The sequence below is a fragment of the Oculina patagonica genome, chromosome 8 (genome assembly GCF_052425735.1).
Source record: "Oculina patagonica isolate OP01 chromosome 8, crgOcupat, whole genome shotgun sequence".
NCBI lineage: Eukaryota > Metazoa > Cnidaria > Anthozoa > Scleractinia > Oculinidae > Oculina > Oculina patagonica.
In genome coordinates this window covers 18938921-18960281 of record NC_135765.1, presented here as the reverse complement: position 1 = coordinate 18960281, position 21361 = coordinate 18938921, and the positions used below count along the sequence as shown (strand labels likewise).

At 36.5% G+C, this 21361-nt stretch overlaps 3 protein-coding genes and 1 pseudogene across 6 annotated transcripts in view; 1 reads left to right on the top strand and 3 right to left on the bottom strand.

Annotated features, from left to right (window-relative positions):
- Positions 1 to 4209, bottom strand: part of LOC144662835 (tyrosine kinase receptor Cad96Ca-like) — a 5076-nt pseudogene extending 867 nt beyond the window's left edge. The window contains exons 1-8 of the transcript XR_013572528.1: positions 4167 to 4209; positions 3799 to 4055; positions 3585 to 3695; positions 3073 to 3263; positions 1216 to 1338; positions 1015 to 1085; positions 413 to 453; positions 223 to 319 (exon numbers count right to left, since the gene is read on the bottom strand). The product of XR_013572528.1 is annotated as a tyrosine kinase receptor Cad96Ca-like (transcript). The remainder of the gene's footprint in view (positions 1 to 222; positions 320 to 412; positions 454 to 1014; positions 1086 to 1215; positions 1339 to 3072; positions 3264 to 3584; positions 3696 to 3798; positions 4056 to 4166) is intronic.
- Positions 1 to 21361, top strand: part of LOC144662794 (uncharacterized) — a 195612-nt gene that overhangs the window by 112400 nt on the left and 61851 nt on the right. The gene's annotated exons all lie outside the window — the stretch shown is intronic.
- LOC144664189 (muscle, skeletal receptor tyrosine-protein kinase-like) lies at positions 4416 to 14705 on the bottom strand. Its single transcript, XM_078525300.1, has 8 exons — positions 14393 to 14705; positions 12133 to 12489; positions 10673 to 10927; positions 9609 to 9875; positions 7494 to 7664; positions 6812 to 6958; positions 5514 to 5633; positions 4416 to 4441 (listed from the first exon to the last, which is right to left on the bottom strand). The coding sequence occupies exons 1-8, from the start codon at positions 14460 to 14462 to the stop codon at positions 4416 to 4418; spliced, it is 1413 nt and encodes a 470-aa protein (XP_078381426.1). The 5' UTR covers positions 14463 to 14705.
- LOC144662797 (uncharacterized) overlaps positions 16252 to 21361 on the bottom strand; it is a 208514-nt gene continuing 203404 nt past the window's right edge. Inside the window, exons 14-19 of the mRNA XM_078523732.1 lie at positions 19874 to 19996; positions 19705 to 19775; positions 19094 to 19134; positions 18910 to 19006; positions 18097 to 18196; positions 16252 to 17553 (exon numbers count right to left, since the gene is read on the bottom strand). Coding sequence (XP_078379858.1) covers positions 17485 to 17553; positions 18097 to 18196; positions 18910 to 19006; positions 19094 to 19134; positions 19705 to 19775; positions 19874 to 19996 — 501 coding nt within the window. The 3' untranslated portion in view covers positions 16252 to 17484. The remainder of the gene's footprint in view (positions 17554 to 18096; positions 18197 to 18909; positions 19007 to 19093; positions 19135 to 19704; positions 19776 to 19873; positions 19997 to 21361) is intronic.

The window sequence follows — 21361 nt, the reverse complement described above, 5'->3', positions numbered from 1 at the left end:
TGAGTGGAGAGAGACACTTTGATAGTAAAGTGTGGTAGGAACAAGACAACGAGTTCTAAATTGTTTTCATTTTTTGTCATAGCCCGGAAGGAAATCGCAAAAGAAATTATTTCATTGAAGTAAGAAAGTAGTACAGGTTAAAATTGGTTTGTAAAGTGTTTTTATCAATGAATTTAAGAATTGCAACAGCAACAACAACGACAAAAACTACAGTGTATTTACATTTTGCTATCCACATGTTTTGGCTTTGGCATTCTGAATCCTTCTTGAAGTTTTATGGCGATTTGACGAGCGTTAATTCCCGGATATGGAGATCCACCTAGAGGAGAAAATCGAAAGTAAAGGGATGATCATCGCTTTGTGATGATGTATGGTTAATTTTATTATATAAATGATTTGTATCTGAACCTACCTATGGTAAGAATCTCGTACAGAAGGACACCATAGCTCCACCTGCGAGAAAACAAATATGAGTAACACTTAATTGGTAACAATATAAATTGTAGAGGTGGGTGGGGGGAGGGGAAAGAGGAGAGGAAACGTTTATACGACACCATTCAAATGACGCGTTTTGGACCATCAAAGGGAATATTATCTAGTCCAAGTAAAGGGGTTGTGAAACCCAAATAAATAAACAGAATTGTGCTCATGTCTATTTTTTGCCGTGATATGTAAGGACTGAGTAACAACACGAGCTACTTATGTGACATTCAAAACAATAGTTATAATGAAGTAATGTTAGTTATAGTAATAGTAATCGTCAAGCTTATCCCTGGAAAGTACTTAGCTTCGTAACCATTGACAAGCTATAGTAATTAGTGTCCAATTTCGTCCTTCGTTCTGGTTTCATCGCTTTTCACTGTACTGGGTGGTTAGCATTCCTTTTTTGTGGCGATCGTGTAAAAAACCTAATGTTACGTCATAAAAAATCTTATTTTGGTATGATGTGCAGGTTATAAGCAAATCATCGAGAAAAGAGATTATTAGTTCTTAGTTGTTCGATTCAGCACTTACACATCACTTTGTGTTGTGTATGTTCCATATAACAGAGCTTCATAAGCAGTCCACTTGACAGGCAACCGGCCCTAAAAGATAAACAGCCTCACTAGTCTTTTCGTTTTTTCATATCACATGCTCAATAAACAAAAATTGCACCAGAATAAGATAAGTTATTGGGAGAGTTCGGGGAAAGGGGGAGGGATGGAGAATACCCACCCGACTTTGTTTGGTATAAATATCGTCCTGGTGAACATTCCTCGCCATCCCAAAATCTGTCACCTTACACTTCTCTCCTTCACCAACAAGAACATTTCTAGCCGCCAAGTCACGATGGATTATCTGAAAGATAAAAAAACATTATTTTAAATTGCCGTACTTATTATTCAATTCGTTTACCTCTTTTGCTACTATTCGTTGAATTTATGTTATTATATATTTTTATATATAAAATAATTAAGATAGTACGCGCGCTCTCATTGGAATCATTGGTCGCTCTCATTGGTCAATAGGTGTCACTGGTGTGACGTCACGCTTTCTGTGTTTCCCAGCACAACTTCAAAACATTATAAAACTGTCAAAAAGACGTGTAAAGTAATTTCAAGTACAAATATTAAAGACATGAAAAATAATACCAAATTTTCTCTTCCCATATGAGCCCGAGGAAAAAAGGCAAAAGAAAGAAGAACCACAGCGCTTTGTCTGCCTCGATGATTCTGAGCTAGACGAGCTCGTGGAGGGAGCTCAAGCGAATGACAAAATGACAAAATATTCAACAAAATACACAGTAAATATTTTTCGAAAAAAAAATTTGCAATTAAGTACTACAATAAGATTCCCTTTAAGACGTTCTTTATTAGAAAAAATATACGTAAACACAGTCACACGAAACTATATGCTACAAACTTTAAATCTTTAAGCTTAAATTCAAACTTTGCACGGCCGATCGGTTGCCGTCTTTTTGCCGTCAGATCTGCTTAAAATGTATTTTCTCTGAGACGTTCTCAGCATAACAATTCTACTGTTATATTGGCATTAATAGTCGTGAACTTTTTTCATTCAAAGGGGGTTCGGGAAGTGGAACGAATGGAGATATTTGTCAGAAAACCACAGCAGACTTTGTTATCAATTTTAGGTTTATTCTACGCTTGAAGCACATTACAAAGACGGACGCGGAGGAAACGACAGCAGAAGAAAATGGATTCCTTTAGATCGCTATCTGAACAATTTACCGTACAATAAAGGCAAACATTGCTACCGACCTCGCTAGATCCGCTGCTTGTGCAATGCTTTCTAATTATCCAGCAAGACTTTACAAGGCACGATGAGACTTTTCAACTATGTAAACGGGCTGCCAAATTATTCAGGCAAGTTTACTTCACTTTCAAGAGCGATCTAGCACAGTGACATTCATTTCCAGCTTAAATAAATTCCTCATCTTGAAGTTCTTCCCTTACAGAGCCGTATTTTTTAGCATTTCTCTTGAAGATTGTTTTTTTTTTCACCCACAAATGACCACTGTTCACCATTAGAGTTCTCAGTAGCTCAGTGATTAGAGCGTCCGATTAGTGTACGGACGGTCGTGGGTTCGAGTCCTATCTGTGAACTCAGAATTTTTTTCTGAGTTCATTCTCTCCACACATCAATCTATTATTATCATTTTTGCGAAACTTTCCGTATTTTCCTGCAAGATTTATGTGGAATCGCTTTCATGGACACGGCGTTACTTCCCACAGATTTTTGAAGTCTTAAAACACGAATTTTGATTGGTTCATGTGTTGTCAAATGCGCGTTATGAGAAAATCTATTTCAATCAAGAAGTAAATAAACCTAATCCTCTTCATTTGTCGAATTATTTTTGGAAATATTTTATAAAAACAATAGAGGACTTTTTTCCGTGTTTACATGGCCCCATCTAAACACTTGGGTGGTTGGGAGAATTCTCGCAAGTTATGCAAACCCTCGACTGCGTCTCGGTTTTGCATAACTGTCTCAATTTCTCCCTACCCCCCTCGTGTTTAGATGAGCTATGTAAACACGGAAAAAGTCCTCTATTGCTTATATATGGATGTTTACCTTCCTTGACGACAAATAAGTCATCCCATCAGCTATCTGCCATGCAAACCTCATCAACTGCTGTGAAGTCAGATTGGTTTTCGGCTTTCTATCCGGGTTATTAAAATACGTGTCATTGAGCCCACGACTCTTCTTCAAATAACCCAGCAGATCACCGTATGGTACATACTCAATAAGGACCAGTATGGGATCTAAAATAAGAAAATATAAAGCGGTTGACATATACAGACAAGATTTCAGTGAATTGCAGAGAAAATAGAACTGAACTCACTTTCCGGAATTCGAGCTATCGGGTTGAGGCAGGGACATATTTCGCAGACATTTTTAAAACTAACATCATAAGTACGTATCGTTCAAAACAAAGACATTTATTTATATGCGATGGCTGATTGGGCGTTCTCGTTTATCGAATACGACGTTTGTTTTAGCTTTTTAAATTACGCACAACAGAATATTGTATAAGGGAGCTCCAGTCCTTAACTATTATTAAAGTTACTTTGAATTCACTTTACCAGTTTCTGTTACGCACCCCAACAACTTTATCACATGAGGATGAGGCTTTAGTTTTTTCATCAGTTCAAGTTCTGAAAGCAGGTCCTTTCTGTCTGAGTCAGGAGCATTTTCTATTTGGAACAAATCAATTTAAGAAAAATATCAGCCCATTGCAATCAATCAATCGAATCTGAAAAACGTCACAGTGTCACTAAACGTTTTTAATGAGATAACCTTTCAACATTTTCACAGCCACAGTCACATCTTGGTTATTATGGAAGTTATTTGCTGTTGCCTTAGCAACTTGGGAGAAAGCTCCGTTTCCGATATTCTTAATGATATTGACTTGCTCTCGTCTGATCTCCCAGCTTCCATGTTGTTGAAGGATGAAGCGGCATGTAATCACTGCTGTTAGGAATCTCGTAAGTTGTGCTGGTAACTTCACTTGTTTTGATTGACTTAACATCTGCCTCCTGCTGGACAACAGTTGTCTAGGAATAAACAGTAAAAGTTAAGGACGAAAATTCAATAAGAAATAATAATTGGTAGAATGGCTTTCTCCCCGAGCCTATACTGAAAGAAATATTAAAAGAAGAACTTACATGTACCATTTGAATAGAATCTGTCAAATCTGCCCGCGATGAGGATTTGAAGAAATTAGAAGATATGATTGTATTTCTTTAAAATCAGTTTAAAACCTCATTGAAATATGCCGATGCAGTATTGTAAATAGCCATTTATAGCTGCTGCTTTGTATAGCTGTCGTTTAACTAAAGGCGTTTTCCCGGCTTAAAAGAGGCTTACTATAAGTAATTTGCTATTTTGTTATCATCAAATATTGACTGTTGTACTCACCATTTCTCACACTTATGGATTGCTGAAAAACAAAAACGTGTGCAGAGGTAAAGCAATTATTTTTTCATGTTTATAGCTTATAATTTATAAACGACACCTGAATTGACTCCTGCCATACTATTCAGTAAAGTGATTAAAATGCTTGTATGGCGGGTACCAGAGGTTTTTACAAATAAGTCTGGGTTAGCAAACATTTCAGTTAGCTGACAGAGGTTTTGTTTCTCCCGTGCCTTGGTACAGGCAGACACCAACTTGACCAAAACCGGAAGCCGGACAAGGAAAACCATTGAGCCCAGGATATTAGGATATACTAGACAGTATCTTGAAATTACGGAAACCTCATTTGATTAACTTGAGCGGTCACCAAGCGTATTGTATGAATACTACGTACTTCATGTAGCCGTCAATATTATAGACTTTGTATGGGAAATAGAGAAACATTCCACTAGTTTGCTCTGTATGTTACCACTGAGCGAAGCATTATAGTGGTCACACTTTGTACAGGCCAAAGGCCAACATTAACACGAACTGGAGGCCGCTCTAGAAAAAACCTTTGGCACCCAGGGTATTAGAACGGGAACGCGCAGATAGTACCAAGGAAAGCTAAAATAAAAGCGGTTACTTTCAATAGCAACAAGGATCACGCACACTGGGAATATTTAAGATGGTTTCCGCCCAACATTCGAGCAATAGCATGGTAACAGTCAAGGTAACAAAAATAAAAAACATTAAGCTCCCAAGCTGATCCCGCGAGAGAAAAATGGATTTAAAAATTATCTATATTTTAATTAAAACAGACGTTTCACGTCAGTTCAAAACAAAATGGCGCGCGTTTTACACATTTTTACGAGATTGACTTTAATTTCTCGAGAATGCTTTAGAATTTAACCATGGCCACGGGGTCAGTAAAACAAATAAATTTCAATACGATCTTTTTAACAGTATACAATACAAAATGTCGCCGTGCTATGAGTAGATTTTTGGTACTAAATTTTACAAATAAACAGAGAGGTGGAGGTACGTTAGAAGGCTTAACAACTTTGTAAATTTTTATTTTAGCAAAGCATATGTAAAAAGTGAACACAAAGAATTACCTGGAATTTGACGCTTTCTCCAGCTGATAACCCTGATTATAACAATGATTATCTCCAATAAGATTATGATACTGAGATAAACAGCATGAAGAATCTCCACTTCCCTGTCGCACCTAACAACTGTAGGTTAAAACAATAACATTTTAAAATATTTGTTTCCTTTAGCAGTAGCATGCCTGCTTTCAACCAGCTATCTGGAAGTTGACTGTAAGACGAATACAAATATACACATATATGTTTATAAGTTTAATAAAATAAACGAAGTCAACAGCAAACCGCTCACAAACGTTTAGTACAAACGTTTCGCACTTCGGGTTTCTACAGTGTATAGCTGACCTTGGACAATACTTTTTTTTATCTTATTTTTATTATTATTATTATTATTATTGTAATACTGACATTACTTACAATTTTACTTACAACCGCTTTAATACTAACGTTATTTACTAGCGTTACTTACAATATTGCCGTTATTTACAACATTTATCACTTAACTATCAACACTAACTTGCTCACAATACGAAAAATTTTTACAATACAACAAAGCTTACAATTGCTTACAATCAAAATAGCTTACAGTTTCAATTATATTAATGTTACCTACTTAATGACTTGAAATATAACGAAAAGATAAATATATGTATATTGAAATATTTTAGCAATTCATCTTAAAGTATAACTCAGAAATTGTGTTTGGCAGTGCAAAAAAAGAACGATAGCCTCAACGTCTTGGGGTGTTGGGAATAATATGAAGGAATAAAGCGATATTTTCATCTAAATTAAATGAATTAATTTGAGCCTAGGAGAGAGAGTAAAGGTTCCCATTTCTTCAGATTGGATTTGGGTTTATGGGTTTCAATATTAAATTGTGATTGAAGGATTACAAGAAACGTTTTTACATGTGGAATTTTGTCATTACATCTACAGCACCAAATGTAGTGTCTTGCTAATAAAAAAACAAAAGTTTAGTTGAGGAGAAAAATTTGAATTGTCAGACTTGAGTCCCAGAAATATTGTTATGTCTTTGGGATAGTTTGGAGGTATTAACTGAGACTTTTGAAGTATTTCAGTTAAATTACACCAAAAAAGTTTAATGATTTCACATTGCCAAAAAAGATGGATCATGTCTTCAACACAATTGCTACAATTAGTAGGAAGTATTCTATGCAGAAATCTATATTGAAAATTAATGAACATTGTGCTTTTTGTGCACCTGGCAGCCAAAGTATAAGCAGTTCTCCAATCCACGTCAGTGCCGCGTTTCTCTGAGGCAATATTGGTGTTCCATTTTTTTTTACTTTTTATTGGTACAGCACTTTTGGAAGAAAGCAGCTTTTTGTAGACAACCTTGTTTCCCTTAAGGCTTTTAAGAAACAGGTTTAGGAAAGGTTCGGTTGCGACTGGATCCTTGGGTTCATCTGGTAAATTCGAGTGCTTGTATAGATCTTTAAGAGCAGATATAATTCCGTAATATTTTAGAGAATCAATATGTATTTTGTAAGCGTCTGTGAAGTCTTTGTAGGATAGATAGCTGCAGGAGTCTGCTTTCATTAAATTTTTGACCTTGAGGACCTATTTTGTTTCTTTACCGGCAAAAAATAGGCTGCTTGTTGATCCGCTATGTTGACGGAATATATTCTTTTTTTTTTGCTGTTGTTTGAGAAAAGTCTCGCGTTTCAAAGGCAATTGTGTGACAATATTGTTACACCACTCTCTGTTAAATAATAGAACAATAGACAACACTGTAGCAAAATGTGACAAATGCATAAATTGGCAAATTCCGTAAAGCGGATGTCATGTTTGCAGCTGTTTTCTTTTGGTTGGACATTTAGTTAATAAAAGCCGCTGGAAATCTTACCTTCAATCTTTGTCCTGATTGTCCTTTGCGCAGCTGCACTCTCAAACACAGCATTCCTGGCAAACACTTTCACACTGTACTCGGTATCTCTGTCCAGACCTCCAACAGACAAATTGTTTTACCAGGGTCAGTAACATTCTCATTCCTTATCTCAGTGCCCCCTTTCAGTATGACCACTCGGTATGCTGTAATAGGACTCCCTCCATCATCAGCTGGTGCAGTCCATTTCACTGTCAGTGAAGTGGCTTGAATGTCTGAAGATGAAAATACGATGACTGGGGAGCCTGGTTTTTCTGACAAGAACAAAAAAAAATAAATTTGATTTCTATCATTTCATTGTAGCTGTATTCTATTATTGTGCTTTTTAATAACACGCGAACTTTGTTCCGATCAATGAATGAGTGAGTAAGTGAGTGAGAACTTTATTAAAGTGTCAAAACCTCATAGCCTGGGAATAATACACCATACTAATTAGGGTACACTGCTAAAAACTAAAAAACTACACTTATACCAATATCAATACAATAAAAATATATTTAAGTGATATAACATTTAAAATGTTATTATAATCTATGATATAAAAATTGTTGAAATCTTTAACTAATCGTAAAATTATGTGCATTATGGGCAGCATAGGATGCAGCCTTACAGCCGGTGTCCATTAAGCGAGTTATATCCCATTTGCGAATACAGTTTGTAAAAGCCTGCAGTGTCTTGGCTGATCTGTCAAGACACTGCAGGCTTTTACAAACTTTATTCGTAAAAGGGATATAACTTGGGATATAACTAGCCCAGGGAAAGGGATATATATAGGTTATTCACCAGCCGGGAGGTCCGTATTGGGTGCGGCGGCCGAGGGCGGTTCCAAGACCGAGGGCACAGTTTTTCCCAATACGGACCGACCTAGGCTGGTGAATAACGTTTTTATTTTTTTCCACTTTATTTGTTTTTAAAAGAAACCTAGAAAGATTGTGTCACGAAATCTTTGTTTGTATACGCGCGCCATTTAATTTCAATGTTGAGTCGATCGACGGGTTAGCAAGAGTGTAAAATGCTGTTTGTTATTTAGTTCGAAATAAATTAAATGAACCGTATTTACAGAAAGGTTCAGCATATTAAATTAACACTGAAGAGATTCAATCAAAGAAATTGAAGTAGTAAATATATCATAAATGTAAAATCGAGCCAAAGCATTATCATTGACAAAACTAAACGCCGATTCCGGCTTCCCGATGAATGTTTTGATAAAGAACTCTGTTCGCAGGATGCTAAGTTTGAGAATTTCCCGAAAAAAAAAACTATCTGACGGAAAGACAGTTTCGGTATAGCTATACACACTTGTATTTAACGAATTAATAAGCTCTGCGTTAATTCCCAGCATAATTATTTTGTGATAAACAGTGCGAAAGTGAAACTAAATGAAATGCGAAGCTCGGACGTACGGCACAATATTGTCAGAATTATTTTGGCTGTTTTTAATTAACGAATCTCATTTTCTTGAATAATGGCAACTAATGTTTTGTTTTGGCAAAGAAGTGGCCGATAAAAAGACAGTTTTTACTCAAAATTGAAGTTTAAAACCGGCGCAGCTTATCGTATTAAAATGGCGTGCAAATGATTGCAAAATGCACCAACAACGACAAACTCAACAAACTATCAACTAGAACTTAATTTGTCGATAAACAAAATCAACACTCGCCTTTAGAAGAACTTCGAGGCCTTTAATTCCACTTCTATTCTGTCTTTTCGCATTTACAACAGTTGTTGAGCGGCTATTTCGATTTTGCTGAGCAAATCTTTCATGTGTTCGTTCGTACACTCGACGATTCATCTCGCAACGGATACCGCCCGCTGTCGAGGGCCGAATTGGAGAATACCGCCCGCTCCCGGAACCAATCAGATCACAGGATTTGTAGAATACCGCCCGCTCACGAACAAAGAAAAAAATAAAAGGGATATGGTTATGTCTCTGGTCAACGGTATAGATCATTTGGAAGTCACCGTATTTAAGTGTTGTAAAACATTTTAAAGATAATTCCATTCTACTTTAAAAGGGTTTAAAATACGTTCTTTGTATGTGATTGGAATGTCAGTTGTCATGACTTCTTTAATAGTTAAGATTTTAAAATGAGCTGTTTAACTTCTTACTGACCGAAAAGGGGCTTTTCTATAGTTGGGACTACGTGCCTTTTGTCTAAGTCATCTTTTACCAATCAACAATATTTTGATACACATACCTATCTGTCGCAGGAATAATGAAGCGTCGCTTAAAGGATCAAGGCCATTGTTTGCGGCACACTTGTATTCACCAAAATCTTGCTTAGAATTTATCGTCACGTCTATTGTGCTTTCTTTAGCTGTGACTGTGTTTAGTTCATTTCTATCAGGTTTGTACCAGGTGAGTGTTGGTGTAGGAACACCATCTGACACACACTTCAACGTCACTGTCTGACCAATCCAAGAACTAGCAGCTGATAAAGTAATGTTAAGTATTTTTGCCGGGTCTGTGAATGGAAAGATGAATATTTGTTTACATTTGCTTAAATTCGTTTAGTAAAAACGTAATGGAAAAAAGGAAACGCTCTCTTCGTTTATCACTGATTTTGCTTGTATTAATTGTCTAATTAAAATTAAACGCAAAACTTATCGTAAGAGCAAAATGGACAACACTTTGTGCCTGAGTTCCCCCAAGTTCCCCCGCCCCCTGCCCAGAGGTTGTGCCGCAATCTATTTATTTATTTATTTTTCGTTTCATAGTAAAATAAAATACATACAGTTAGTATTAGAGTTAGTAGTAAAAAATTGAACTTGGTAAATAGATTGTAACTTTAAAATGTAATAGTAATATAATGTAATATTTTTTGTAAGAGCGCTATTTGTTATAGTAGGTATTGTAAGGGGTGTTATTGCGATATTATTATTTAAAAAGAAAATGTATATTAAATAATGTAATAAGTAATGTCTTGTAATTAGCATCGTAGGTAGTGTATGTATTTGTTAAGTAAGTAGTGTTCTTTGTGTGTCAATAAATAAATTTAAAAAAAAAAAAAAAAAAAGATTTTTTCTCCATATTTGTTAGTTGTATTGACTAAACTTATAATGTTGGCCCTTCTTGAGTGTGACGACGTACCGCGTATTCAAGAAAGAAAGGGAGGCATAATGACAAAAGGTGACGTCTCCCTCAGTGATTTTTCTTGTATCGAATGTCTAAAAAGGAAGGCACGTTTAAGAATGTGTTTAAATATGTTTGCTGAGTAATGCTGATCTATTACAAGTGGGAATTAAAATATTTCACATTGACAACGAACTACCAGCGTTTCTATATGAGTTTTCGTCCCTGCTGAGTTGTTCGCCGTGCAGGTATACATTCCATCGTCTGTCCTGGTAATTTTGTCGAAGTTCAAATTTGCTGTTTTCCGTCCGAAACTTTTAATTTGTCCATTTCGTATCCATGATACTTCCGGGTCGGGCTTTCCAGTCGCTGTACAACTGATATTGACTGAGGATCCCTCAATGTAACTTCCGTTTATTGACGATGGGCTGAAGACTGGTATTTCTGCAATGAAATGAACGTCCTGACTTGCGCTTAGAAAGGTTTATGGTTTGGGTTAGGCTCTTTTGTTCGTTTATGTATGAGAAGCAAACAGCTAAAATGACTATTTCATTGGTTGAGATCTCAAATCAACTGGCTTTTGGCGAATCATGGTCCAAACTTGTCTCGTTCTCGAAAGTTATAAGAGAATTTAATCGGAATCAGAATGATCCGACTGGCCTTCGAGCCATCAACATGCCACGTCACCCATGGTAATACATTTATCATCGTCATCATTATTTTTTTACCCTCGAATTTCAGAGAAGCTTGTACAGCTAATGGACTCATTCCCAATACTGTTTAAGTACAACAGGGATGCCTACGGATGGATGCCCCCCTTTTTTTTTTTTTTTTTTGTAAGCCATGAACTGGATCCTGAAGGGAAAAATGTCAACGTAGACGCATCATATTCACTGGTTATTGTCAAAGCACCTCGAGAACATTGATTTCTCACATGACCTAACACTACTGTTTCACTGTGATATTATGCAGAAACTCAAAATCATAAGATAGATGTCTGCAATAATTACGTTAAAGAATAACATCCAAAAGACGAAGAGCTTGAGATTGAACCAGAAAAACGACGGATTTGGCTTCACCATTAAAGAAGAAGAAATCCAAGACATCAAACGGTCATCTATCTTTCAGCATTGTCTTAAGTGAAGGCGGACATGGAAACAAGAATCGGGAAGACCATAACTGCATTCCATATCATAAGGCAAATTTGGAGATCACGTGCATTCTTAGTGAAGACCAAGCTTAGAATCATCACTACTAATGTGAATAGTGTTCTTCTGCCTGCATGTGAGACCTGGCTTGCGACCAAAGCTGCTAACAATAAGATTCGTCAATCATTGTCTTCGGCATATTCTCCGAATTCCATAGCAGGAAAAAGTGAGAAATCTCTGAAAGATCTCTATGGAAGTCCGAAAAAGAACATATTTTCTAACGACATATTTTATCTACAGTTGTAAAGATGTAAATTAAACAACAACATAGATGTAAATATTTTAATTAAACAACCAACAACTGTACTTTTGTTATCCTGTTTAGGCAGCAAAGAAACAAAACAAAAACGTACAGCAGTTATTCTTTAAATTTTGTGATAGGACGATGGTTTTTCCTGGTTGAAAACCCATTTTCATTTATGTATATTGTACAATATGTACCTGTTACAATCAGTTGAACTACGCTCTCGTGGTCTGCACCAAGCTCGGCAAATAGCCTGCACATAAATCTGGTGTTGTCTTGAGCAGATACATTCTCAATGATAAGAGAAGCATTTCCTTCTATCATTACTCTTCCTCTGTAAGCAGCAGGTAATTGTGAATGTTCTGCAACAGTACCATTTTTAAATTGTACTAGCATCCCAAGAAACGGACGATTAGAGACTAGCACATAAAAACCAATGCCCAGTAGCTCCTTTTGTTTATCATCCACATTGTAGTCCCACACAAGTCTGGCATTGCTTCCCTTCCAAGCATAACTTGGATCAGAAGGCTCCAAGGTGAACTTTATAACTCCTTCTAGAAATGGCCGGATAGAAAGGCAACATGAAACCATTAAAGCGTATCTCATTTTCTATATACGCGAGGGTAGATGTCGGTAGGACGGCTTCAGAGCAGTCCAATTACAAAACATTTTGGCATTGACGAGGCAAGATCATGCTAGAGGGTTCTGGAGGCATGGCCCCCAATAAATTTGGAGAACTAGAAGCTCTGATACTCTTTTTAAACACTTTTCATAAAGTATTTCTTGAAAAAATAATCAATGTTGTTTCACTGTCCAGGGATTATTTTCCCAAATAAACGTATTTTGTTTTTAATTTTGGGTTAAAATCAAGACAAGGCAAGTGCCTCGTCTTGCCTCTTGCAAGTTAGGGTCCTGATTCAATGTACCGTATACATAATATATATATCTGATATTGTTTGCATTTTGTTAATTTAAGGTCAATAGATTTTGATAATATTCTCGGAAAGTCGCACAAAATGATTGGTCGAGCATGTCAGGCGCTTTAAAATATTTCCAATTTTATGACATCACATGCACTTATTGACGTCGTGAAAAGATGTCACGAAATAGCCATTGGTGCCATTTACAGTTTCAATGGCGACTTGCAATTAGACAATGGATAGAACAACATTGAAAAATATAATAAACTATATTATTATGATATCAAATTGGCGACGAGGATGCCCGAAATCGACCTTTTTTAATGCCTTAAAATACCGATTACGAGCAATGGGACATCAACAACAAACGAATTCCGCGGTTTCTACTGTCCAAACGAATTTCTTAGTACTTCCCGCTTAGGCTCGTTTTTTGGCCGGCTCAACTACTCATGGGCAGCCTGGTCTAAATGGTTTAACGACCAAATAGTATTTTCTCACTGCTCCTTGTTTTTTAACATGTAAAACATGCTGCTTTTGCTGCTTAACAAAGCAAGCGCTTCTTCCCCTCCTTGCCGGCCCCGTAGCCTATGTGTTCGATACGTTGCCTGTTAATGGCAATGACCACATTACAACTCTTACAAAATTAACTGCCTTCTTCAAGCCAAGGAAGAAACATGCAATTCCATAGGCATTTTTGATTGGCTGTTCAGCTGCCTAGCTTCTATCTTGATGGCTTTGAATTGTTTTGATAGCATGCGCTTAAAAGAATATAACTATAGGCTCATTGTTTTTTCAGTCAAAATAAATAATGTGAACGAGTCTTCTGTCAACGAGTTTCAAGTTGCATGTCGAATATACTACCACCCTGGTAGCAAAGTTCTTTATTTCAGTGTTAAAGTGTTAAATTTCAGTGTTAAAGGTGAACAAAAAAAAGCCGGTAAAACTAGTGAAAATTCGGCTCAACCATTCGCTGTGTATTCTAGGTATACATTAAGGTCCATACAAATTCTTATATTTACCATCAATTAGTCACGCTGTAAGCCTGCGATCCCTATGATTTTCGCTTTCGTAGTAAAATGTAATGCTAAATTTTGATGCATAACAAGTATGGCTGAGGTTTTTTGCTGTAACCGTACAGCAGTCGTAATATCACGCAATCATGTCTGTCATTCATATTTTCACAACTGATCAGGATGAACGTCCATTTCATCCACTTATCCATTTCATCCACTTATCGTTCCGTTTTGAGTTTGTTAGTTAATCTAAGAAGTCTAATGTGAACGTCCGTCGAATAGGTCTTAGTGCTCGATAAACACTGAGGCAACTATCGTAAATTATTCAATCTTAGTCAAACTCCTCAGTGAGGCGTGTTGCCCTGTCTTGCTATAAATCCCTACAATGTTGCCTCTGTTTATTTTGTAATTATCTTGAAGGCCTTGCTCATGATCTTAAACATAAAGGATGCTACTGTTACTCTTATCTAAAATTGTAAAATAACTTTTCCACTCAGAACGAGACTGAAATCTCTTAAACGTACCTGAATGCGGAAGTATCAACACGATTACATGTAAGAAGTAGCATAACGAAAGGAAGTTTTCACCCATCATCAGTTTGTGAAAAAACTCATTGCCTACTCGTAAATGTTGTTGTCAGGTCCACTCGAGGAACAAGTTCTGCCGCTGCTTTTATAATGCAGGTCGCAAAAGCAATCAACCAATACGTTCTGTATTTCAATAGAGTCACACTTCAGTAGCTTGAGTCACTCTCAAGTCACGCATAAGCAACTGAATCGTCCCAGGATTTTTCTTGGCGCGGGATGATAAGTTTGTCGTAAGAGACGACTAGGGACGAGTCAGCTTCAGCGATGAGTGCTCAGGAATATTACGTTCAGTTTGTTTGTTGATATGGAATTTAAGTTGTTTTTTGATAGTAGTCTGGCACTGTAGATCAATATTGTGCTAAATATTTAACAGATAAGCAATATTTTTGAACGCCAACACAATTGTTTTCATGTTTAACATTCTCTCTTCGTTGAACATCGCATATTTCCAAGAGCGGACAGTTTTCGAAGGGAGGTCAACTATCTGCTTCTCGGAACAGATAAAGTCCGCAGATAAAGTTCATGCATTTTTTGTTTCCGCAAAATGCAGGTCAATGTTTATGTAAAGTTCGCTTTAATATTACTTTCGTCTATTTTCAGTTATGTCCAAGGCAATAAGGCATTAAAACGGATACGTTTGCATTCATCCATAAAGCGTTGTTTAAAATAGGAATATTACAATAGGAAATATTTCTATTTTAGATACACACAATGCAGGCTATTTTTTTATTTAAATGTTAGGTTTAGTATTGCTTTCGAGTTTTGTTCTTTACTTCTGTCTATGGCAATAAAGCATGAAAACGGATACATAGATTTCTATTTTAGATATATGTCTCTGTGACTCAGACATTTCCCTTGAGGGCAATGCTTTACAGTATAAGGAGCGAAAAAAGTCGCTATTCAGTTATATATTAAGGTTACTTTATGGTAAGTGAGAGCGTACGATTTTTATTCACAAATTGAGAAGAATAACAGAACAAACGAGCGAACACAGCGAGCGAGTTTGTTATCACAACAAGTTAATAAAAATTGTGCAAGCGAACTTATTATAAAGTAATTTGTTTATTACATGAGTACTGACATATTACAAAGTTGAATGAAAAAATAAACATCGGCGTCGCGGAGACGACAAGCAAAAATTGTTCACTATCATCACTAGCTATAGAGTATTCTTAACCCAGCTTAACTGCAAAGAATTCTGCAAGTCTAATTTCTACATTAATAGTAATCTTAAGTATCCTTGAGACTACAATCACTTCTTGACCATGTTTTACGCAGCTAAGCAGCAGCACCTGGCTGAATGAACGAATGAATCTCCATTACCTACTTACCTTGTTGAGATTTGTCCAAAATCTGATTGTAAAACCAAGTGTAGATGTAGATGGTATTAGCCTTGTGATTGGTCGTACGACATTTTTCACAGCAAAAAATATCGTGCGATGCGTTTGTATATATTACTTCACGCAAAGTGCGTACGGTTTTTTTATCCACAAGCTGCAAGCGAATCATCAATTGATTATGTCTACCATGAAGAAGGTTCAGTTCCTGGCAGTGCTGTTGTTATGATCGAAAATACTTTTCGTCACGTCTTTAAAAATGTGGCTTTTCGCAAGAACGTGATTTAGATTTTAAAGGCCATTTTATGTCTTCTATGCCTGCCCCAGGAAAAGCCCCCCCCCCCCTCCCCGCACACACACACACACACACACACACACACACATTGCTGCTTTGCCTGAGCTCTGTTTACTGGACAAAAATTTAACACAACAAATTAGACAAATATGGCTATGGGCAAATGTCCATTGCTGCTTTTATTGAAACATCAAAAGTCATAAGAAAACGTATGGAAAAATAATATAATTAATGATGCAATAACAAGAGTACGGAACATGGGGAGGAGGAAGGAGTTCGAAGCAATTCTTTCGACAGGAAATAAATCGGGGAGAATGGCAAGCAAATGGCTTGTTAGGTCATGTGACCTACAAACAACCCGAGAGGGTAGTTGTCAAAACTAACATTGGCTCCTCCGATCCCCAAGAACCGATAAAACTCAATTTATTACAGTAATAAAAATACAGGGAGAGAAGACAAAAATTATATTGCAGTCACATACTTTATATGGATAAGGATAAGCTTGATATTCTGTTTCCTTTAAGTAATTAGTTATGTAGTTTAGTTCACTTGTCGTCAAAATAAACTGACTACTTTTAATGCGAGTTTTTTTTATTGTAGTGTACATCAGAAGAAGCTTTACTTTTGTAAAAAAAAAACAAGATTTAAGTACTAAAATCAAGCAGCGATCGAGAAGTGTACAAAACGTTTCCTGATAAAATCGGGGCATCAACTAAACAACATTACGTGTCTGATTGCTATAACTTATTCTGTTTTTAATATTTTAAGCATTAGTAAATTTCAATTAATTAAAACACATTACAAGATGCATTACGTCTTCAGGAACAATACTACTTACAATTATACCTCATTACAATAATATTAAGTCACAATAATATTAGCGAGAATATATTTGACAGTACCATATAAAAGAAATGCCGTAAAACCCTAAGGCAGTTCAGCTCCGTAAGAACTTTTAATTGGAAAGCTTATATCCATCGTGCTTATATATAAATTACAGACAGTGTAAAATAATCGCTAACATACCAGCTAACACTGGTTACCTAGAGTCCCGACATATATAGAGACTTTGAAAAGTGATATGTTATTAAAAAAAATACCAGTGTGATTAAACGTTTTGATATGTACTCTACTTGAACACTTATTTAGTGGCTATATTTTATTGCAAGTATATTTTTTGTTACGTTGTTGGCCTCGGTAAAAGGGGACGCTTACTCGCCTTGGCCACGGAATACTGTTTGTTGTCTGTTGGCAGACAAATGTGCCTAAATATTAGAGGGCTTATACCCCGGACTTAAAGGTTGCTGCTATTTCTGTTTTTAATAGAGATTTTTCTGATTGAGTTTTACACCCGAGTAAAAGTATAATAAGCTTCTGGTCGTGTCTTACACTACTTTTCATTCAGCCGTAAGATCTTCCATGTTGGCGTACAAGCTGTCGTCATACTCTCCAAGGTTGATGTATGTCTGCAACAGAAAAATATATCACAGGTTAGTTGTGTAATAACTTTTTAGTTTTGAGTGAAGGTATGAGTGAAGGTGATTTTTGTTGGCTGACAGCCAAGTTCTTCTTAGCTCATGCCGTAAGTGATATAAAGATAAATTAGCAGCGAAGATAATGCTTCCGCACCAATCGCTTGTTATCTTTTCTACTTTGCTAATTTTATGACTGCGCCATCTTGGGAACTGAAATAAATGAAGTTAGCCACTGGAAATAAGATTCTTTTTTCTTCTCATTGAGCCAAGGATGTTGTACGCAACTAGGAAATGTAAGTGGACATATAAAAAGGTGAATCTGATTACGACTTATATTGAAAATTTCAGTTCACATTTTGTTTCGAGTGTTCCAGGTGCAAAAGAAAAGGCCGAGAACCTTCCCCTGTTTAATACTATACTCTACTCGTTCTTCTTCGCGCTGTTCCCCAACTAACATGTACAGAAGTAGAACATGTTTTTTATAGTTAAAAATTTGCATTGTTGGTAAAATACGCCGAATTCTGTAGTGTTTACCTTGTGATTTCGCTCCATGTCCTTCATCGTTTCTTTTAGTTTAGGAAAGGTTGGTCGATCACTTGGGTTTTGTTCCCAACAATTAAGCATAGTCTGATATCTAATCAACAGAAATAGAATTAAAAACAACCAAAAAAGCAATAGGGGAAAAGCATAGTTGCGCTATTTTAAAACGATATTAGAGAGCGGCACTCAGTTCATAAATAATCAAATGCGAAAATATGCGTCCTAACAGGACATCGGAAACCCAGAACGTTGGTATAAACATATAACATAAAAGGAGGGTAAAGTCTGCGTTCAAGCCTATTAGCCCATCAGGCCGGAGCGTATCCTAGTTTCCAAACCATAAAGTGACGGGAGTATTTTTACTTTCCTCTGTATGAAATGCTCGTCCATTGCAAGCTTACCCTAGCATTGAATTCGCCAGTACCCATTTATACACCTGAGTGGAGAGAGATACGGTGTAGAAAGAACAAGACAACGAGTTCTAATTTGTTTTCATTTTTTATCATAGCCAGGAAAGAAATCGCAAAAGAAATTATTTCATTGAAGTAAGAAAGTGGTACAGGTTAAGAGTTAATAAAGATAAGATGTTCTACATGACACGGGTTCGATTCCCGTCGGGGACTCAGAATTTTTTCTTTGTCCTATGCTCGTGTCATGTAGAACATCTTATCTTTATTATTTATCACCGAGCTTAAAATTTACCATCTTTATTATTTACTAGGTTAAGAGTTGTTTGTAAAGTGTTTTTATCAATGAAATTAAGAATTGCAACAGCAACAACAACGACAAAAACTACAGTGTATTTACATTTTGCTATCCACATGTTTTGGCTTTGGCATTCTGAATCCTTCTTGAAGTTTCATGGCGATTTGGCGAGCGTTAATTCCCGGATATGGAGATCCACCTAGATGAGAAAATCGAAAGTAAAGTGAACGCTTTGTGATGATGTATGGTTAATTTTATTATATAAATGATTTGTATCTGAACCTACCTATGGTAAGAATCTCGTACAGAAGGACACCATAGCTCCACCTGCGAGAAAACAAATATGAGTAACACTTCATTGGTAACAATATAAATTGTATAGGAAAAAGAGGTGGGTGGGGGAGGGGATAGTGGCGAGAAAACGTTTTTACGACACCAAGTCAAAGGACGCGTTTTGGACCGTCAAAGAGAATATTATCTAGTCCAAGTAAAAGGGTTGTGAAACCCAGAGAAATAAACAGAATTGTGCTCATGTCTATTTTTTGCCGTGATATGTAAGGATTAAGTAACAAAACGAGCTACTTACGTGACCTTCAAATCAATAGCTATAATGAGGTAATGTTCGATATAGTAATAGTAATCGTCAAGCTTATCCCTGGAAAGTACTTAGCTTCGTAACCATCGACAAGCTATAGTAATTAGTTTCCAACTTCGTCCTTCGTTCTGGTTTCATCGCTTTTCACTGTACTGGGTGGTTAGCATTCCTTTTTTGTGGCGATCGTGTAAAAAACCTAATGTTACGTCATAAAACATCTTATTTTGGTATGATGTGCAGGTTATAAGCAAATCATCGAGAAAAGAGATTATTAGTTCTTAGTTGTTCGATTCAGCACTTACACATCACTTTGTGTTGTGTATGTTCCATATAACAGAGCTTCATAAGCAGTCCACTTGACAGGCAACCGGCCCTGAAAGGTAAACAGCCTCACTAGTCTTTTTCGTTTTTTCATATCACATGCTCAATTAAATTAAACAAAAATAAGGGGGAGGGATGAAGAATACCCACCCGACTTTGTTTGGTATAAATATCATCCTGGTGAACATTCCTTGCCATCCCAAAATCTGTCACCTTACACTTCTCTCCTTCACCAACAAGAACATTTCTAGCCGCCAAGTCACGATGGATTATCTGAAAGAAAAAAAAACATTATTTTAAATTGTCGTACTTATTATTCAATTCGTTTACCTCTTTTGCTACTATTCGTTGAATTTATGTTATTATATATTTTTATATACAAAAAAATTAAGATAGTACGCGCGCTCTTATTGGACTCATTGGTCACTCTCATTGGTCAATAGGTGTCACTGGTGTGACGTCACGCTTTATGTGTTTCCCAGCACAAAGGACTTGTAAAGTAATATATTTCAAGTACAAATATTAAAGACATGGAAAACAATACCAAATTTTGATATGTGTTCCGGCTTTCTCTTCCCATATGAGCCCGAGGAAAAAAGGCAAAAGAAAGAAGAACCACAGCGCTTTATTTGCCTCGATGATTCTGAGCTAGACGAGCTCGTGAAGGGAGCTCAAGCGAATGACAAAATATTCAACAAAATACACAGTAAACATTTTTCGAAAAAAAAAATTGCATTTAAGTACTACAATAAGATTCCCTTTAAGACGTTCTTTATTAGAAAAAATATACGTAAACACACACGAAACTATATGCTACAAACTTTAAGCTTAAATTCAAACTTTGCACGGCCGATCGGTTGCCGTCTTTTTGCCGTCAGATCTGCTTAAAATGTATTTTCTCTGAGACGTTCTCAGCATAAAAATTCTACTGTTATATTGCACTAATAGTCGTGAACTTTTTTCATTCAAAATGGGCTTCGGGAAGAGGAACGAATGGAGATATTTGTCAGAAAACCACAGCAGACTTTGTTGTCAATTTGAGGTTTATTCTACGCTTGAAGCACATTACAAAGACGGTGGAAACGACAGCATAAGAAACTGAATTCCTTTAGATCGCTATCTGAACAATTCACGTACAATAAAAGCATACCATTGCTACCGACCTCGCTAGATCCGCTGCTTGTGCTATGCTTCCTAATTATCCAGCAAAACTTTACAAGGCACGATGAGATTTGTCAACGGCCTGCCAAATTATTCAGGCAAGTTCACTTTACTTTCAAGAGCGATCTAGCACAGTGACATTCATTTCCAGCTTAAATAAATTCCTCATCTTGAAGTTCTTCCCTTACAGAGCAGTATTTTTTAGCATTTCTTTTGAAGATTGTTTTCCTCGCCCACAAATGACCACTGCTCGTCATTAGAGTTCTCAGTAGCTCAGTCGTTAGAGCGTCCGACTAGTGTACGGAAGGTCGTGGGTTCGAGTCCTACTGATCTGTGAACTCAGAATTTTTTTCTGAGTTCATTCTCTCCACACATCAATCTATTATTATCATTTTTGCCAAACTTTCCGTATTTTCCTGCAAGATTTACGTGGAATCGCTTTCATGGACACGGCGTTTCTTCCCAACAATTTTTGAA

What these genes read in the sequence shown, in the direction of transcription:
- LOC144664189 (XM_078525300.1), bottom strand. Translation starts at nt 14,462, where the DNA reads ATGATGGGTGAAAACTTCCTTTCGTTATGCTACTTCTTACATGTAATC. An exon ending in TGAGAATGTTACTGACCCTG is followed by an intron (nt 6,959 to 7,493) that starts GTAAAACAATTT and finishes CTGCTCTTAAAG; the next exon opens with ATCTATACAAGCACTCGAAT. An exon ending in GAGAAAGCGTCAAATTCCAG is followed by an intron (nt 4,442 to 5,513) that starts GTAATTCTTTGT and finishes TTTGTTTTTCAG; the next exon opens with CAATCCATAAGTGTGAGAAA.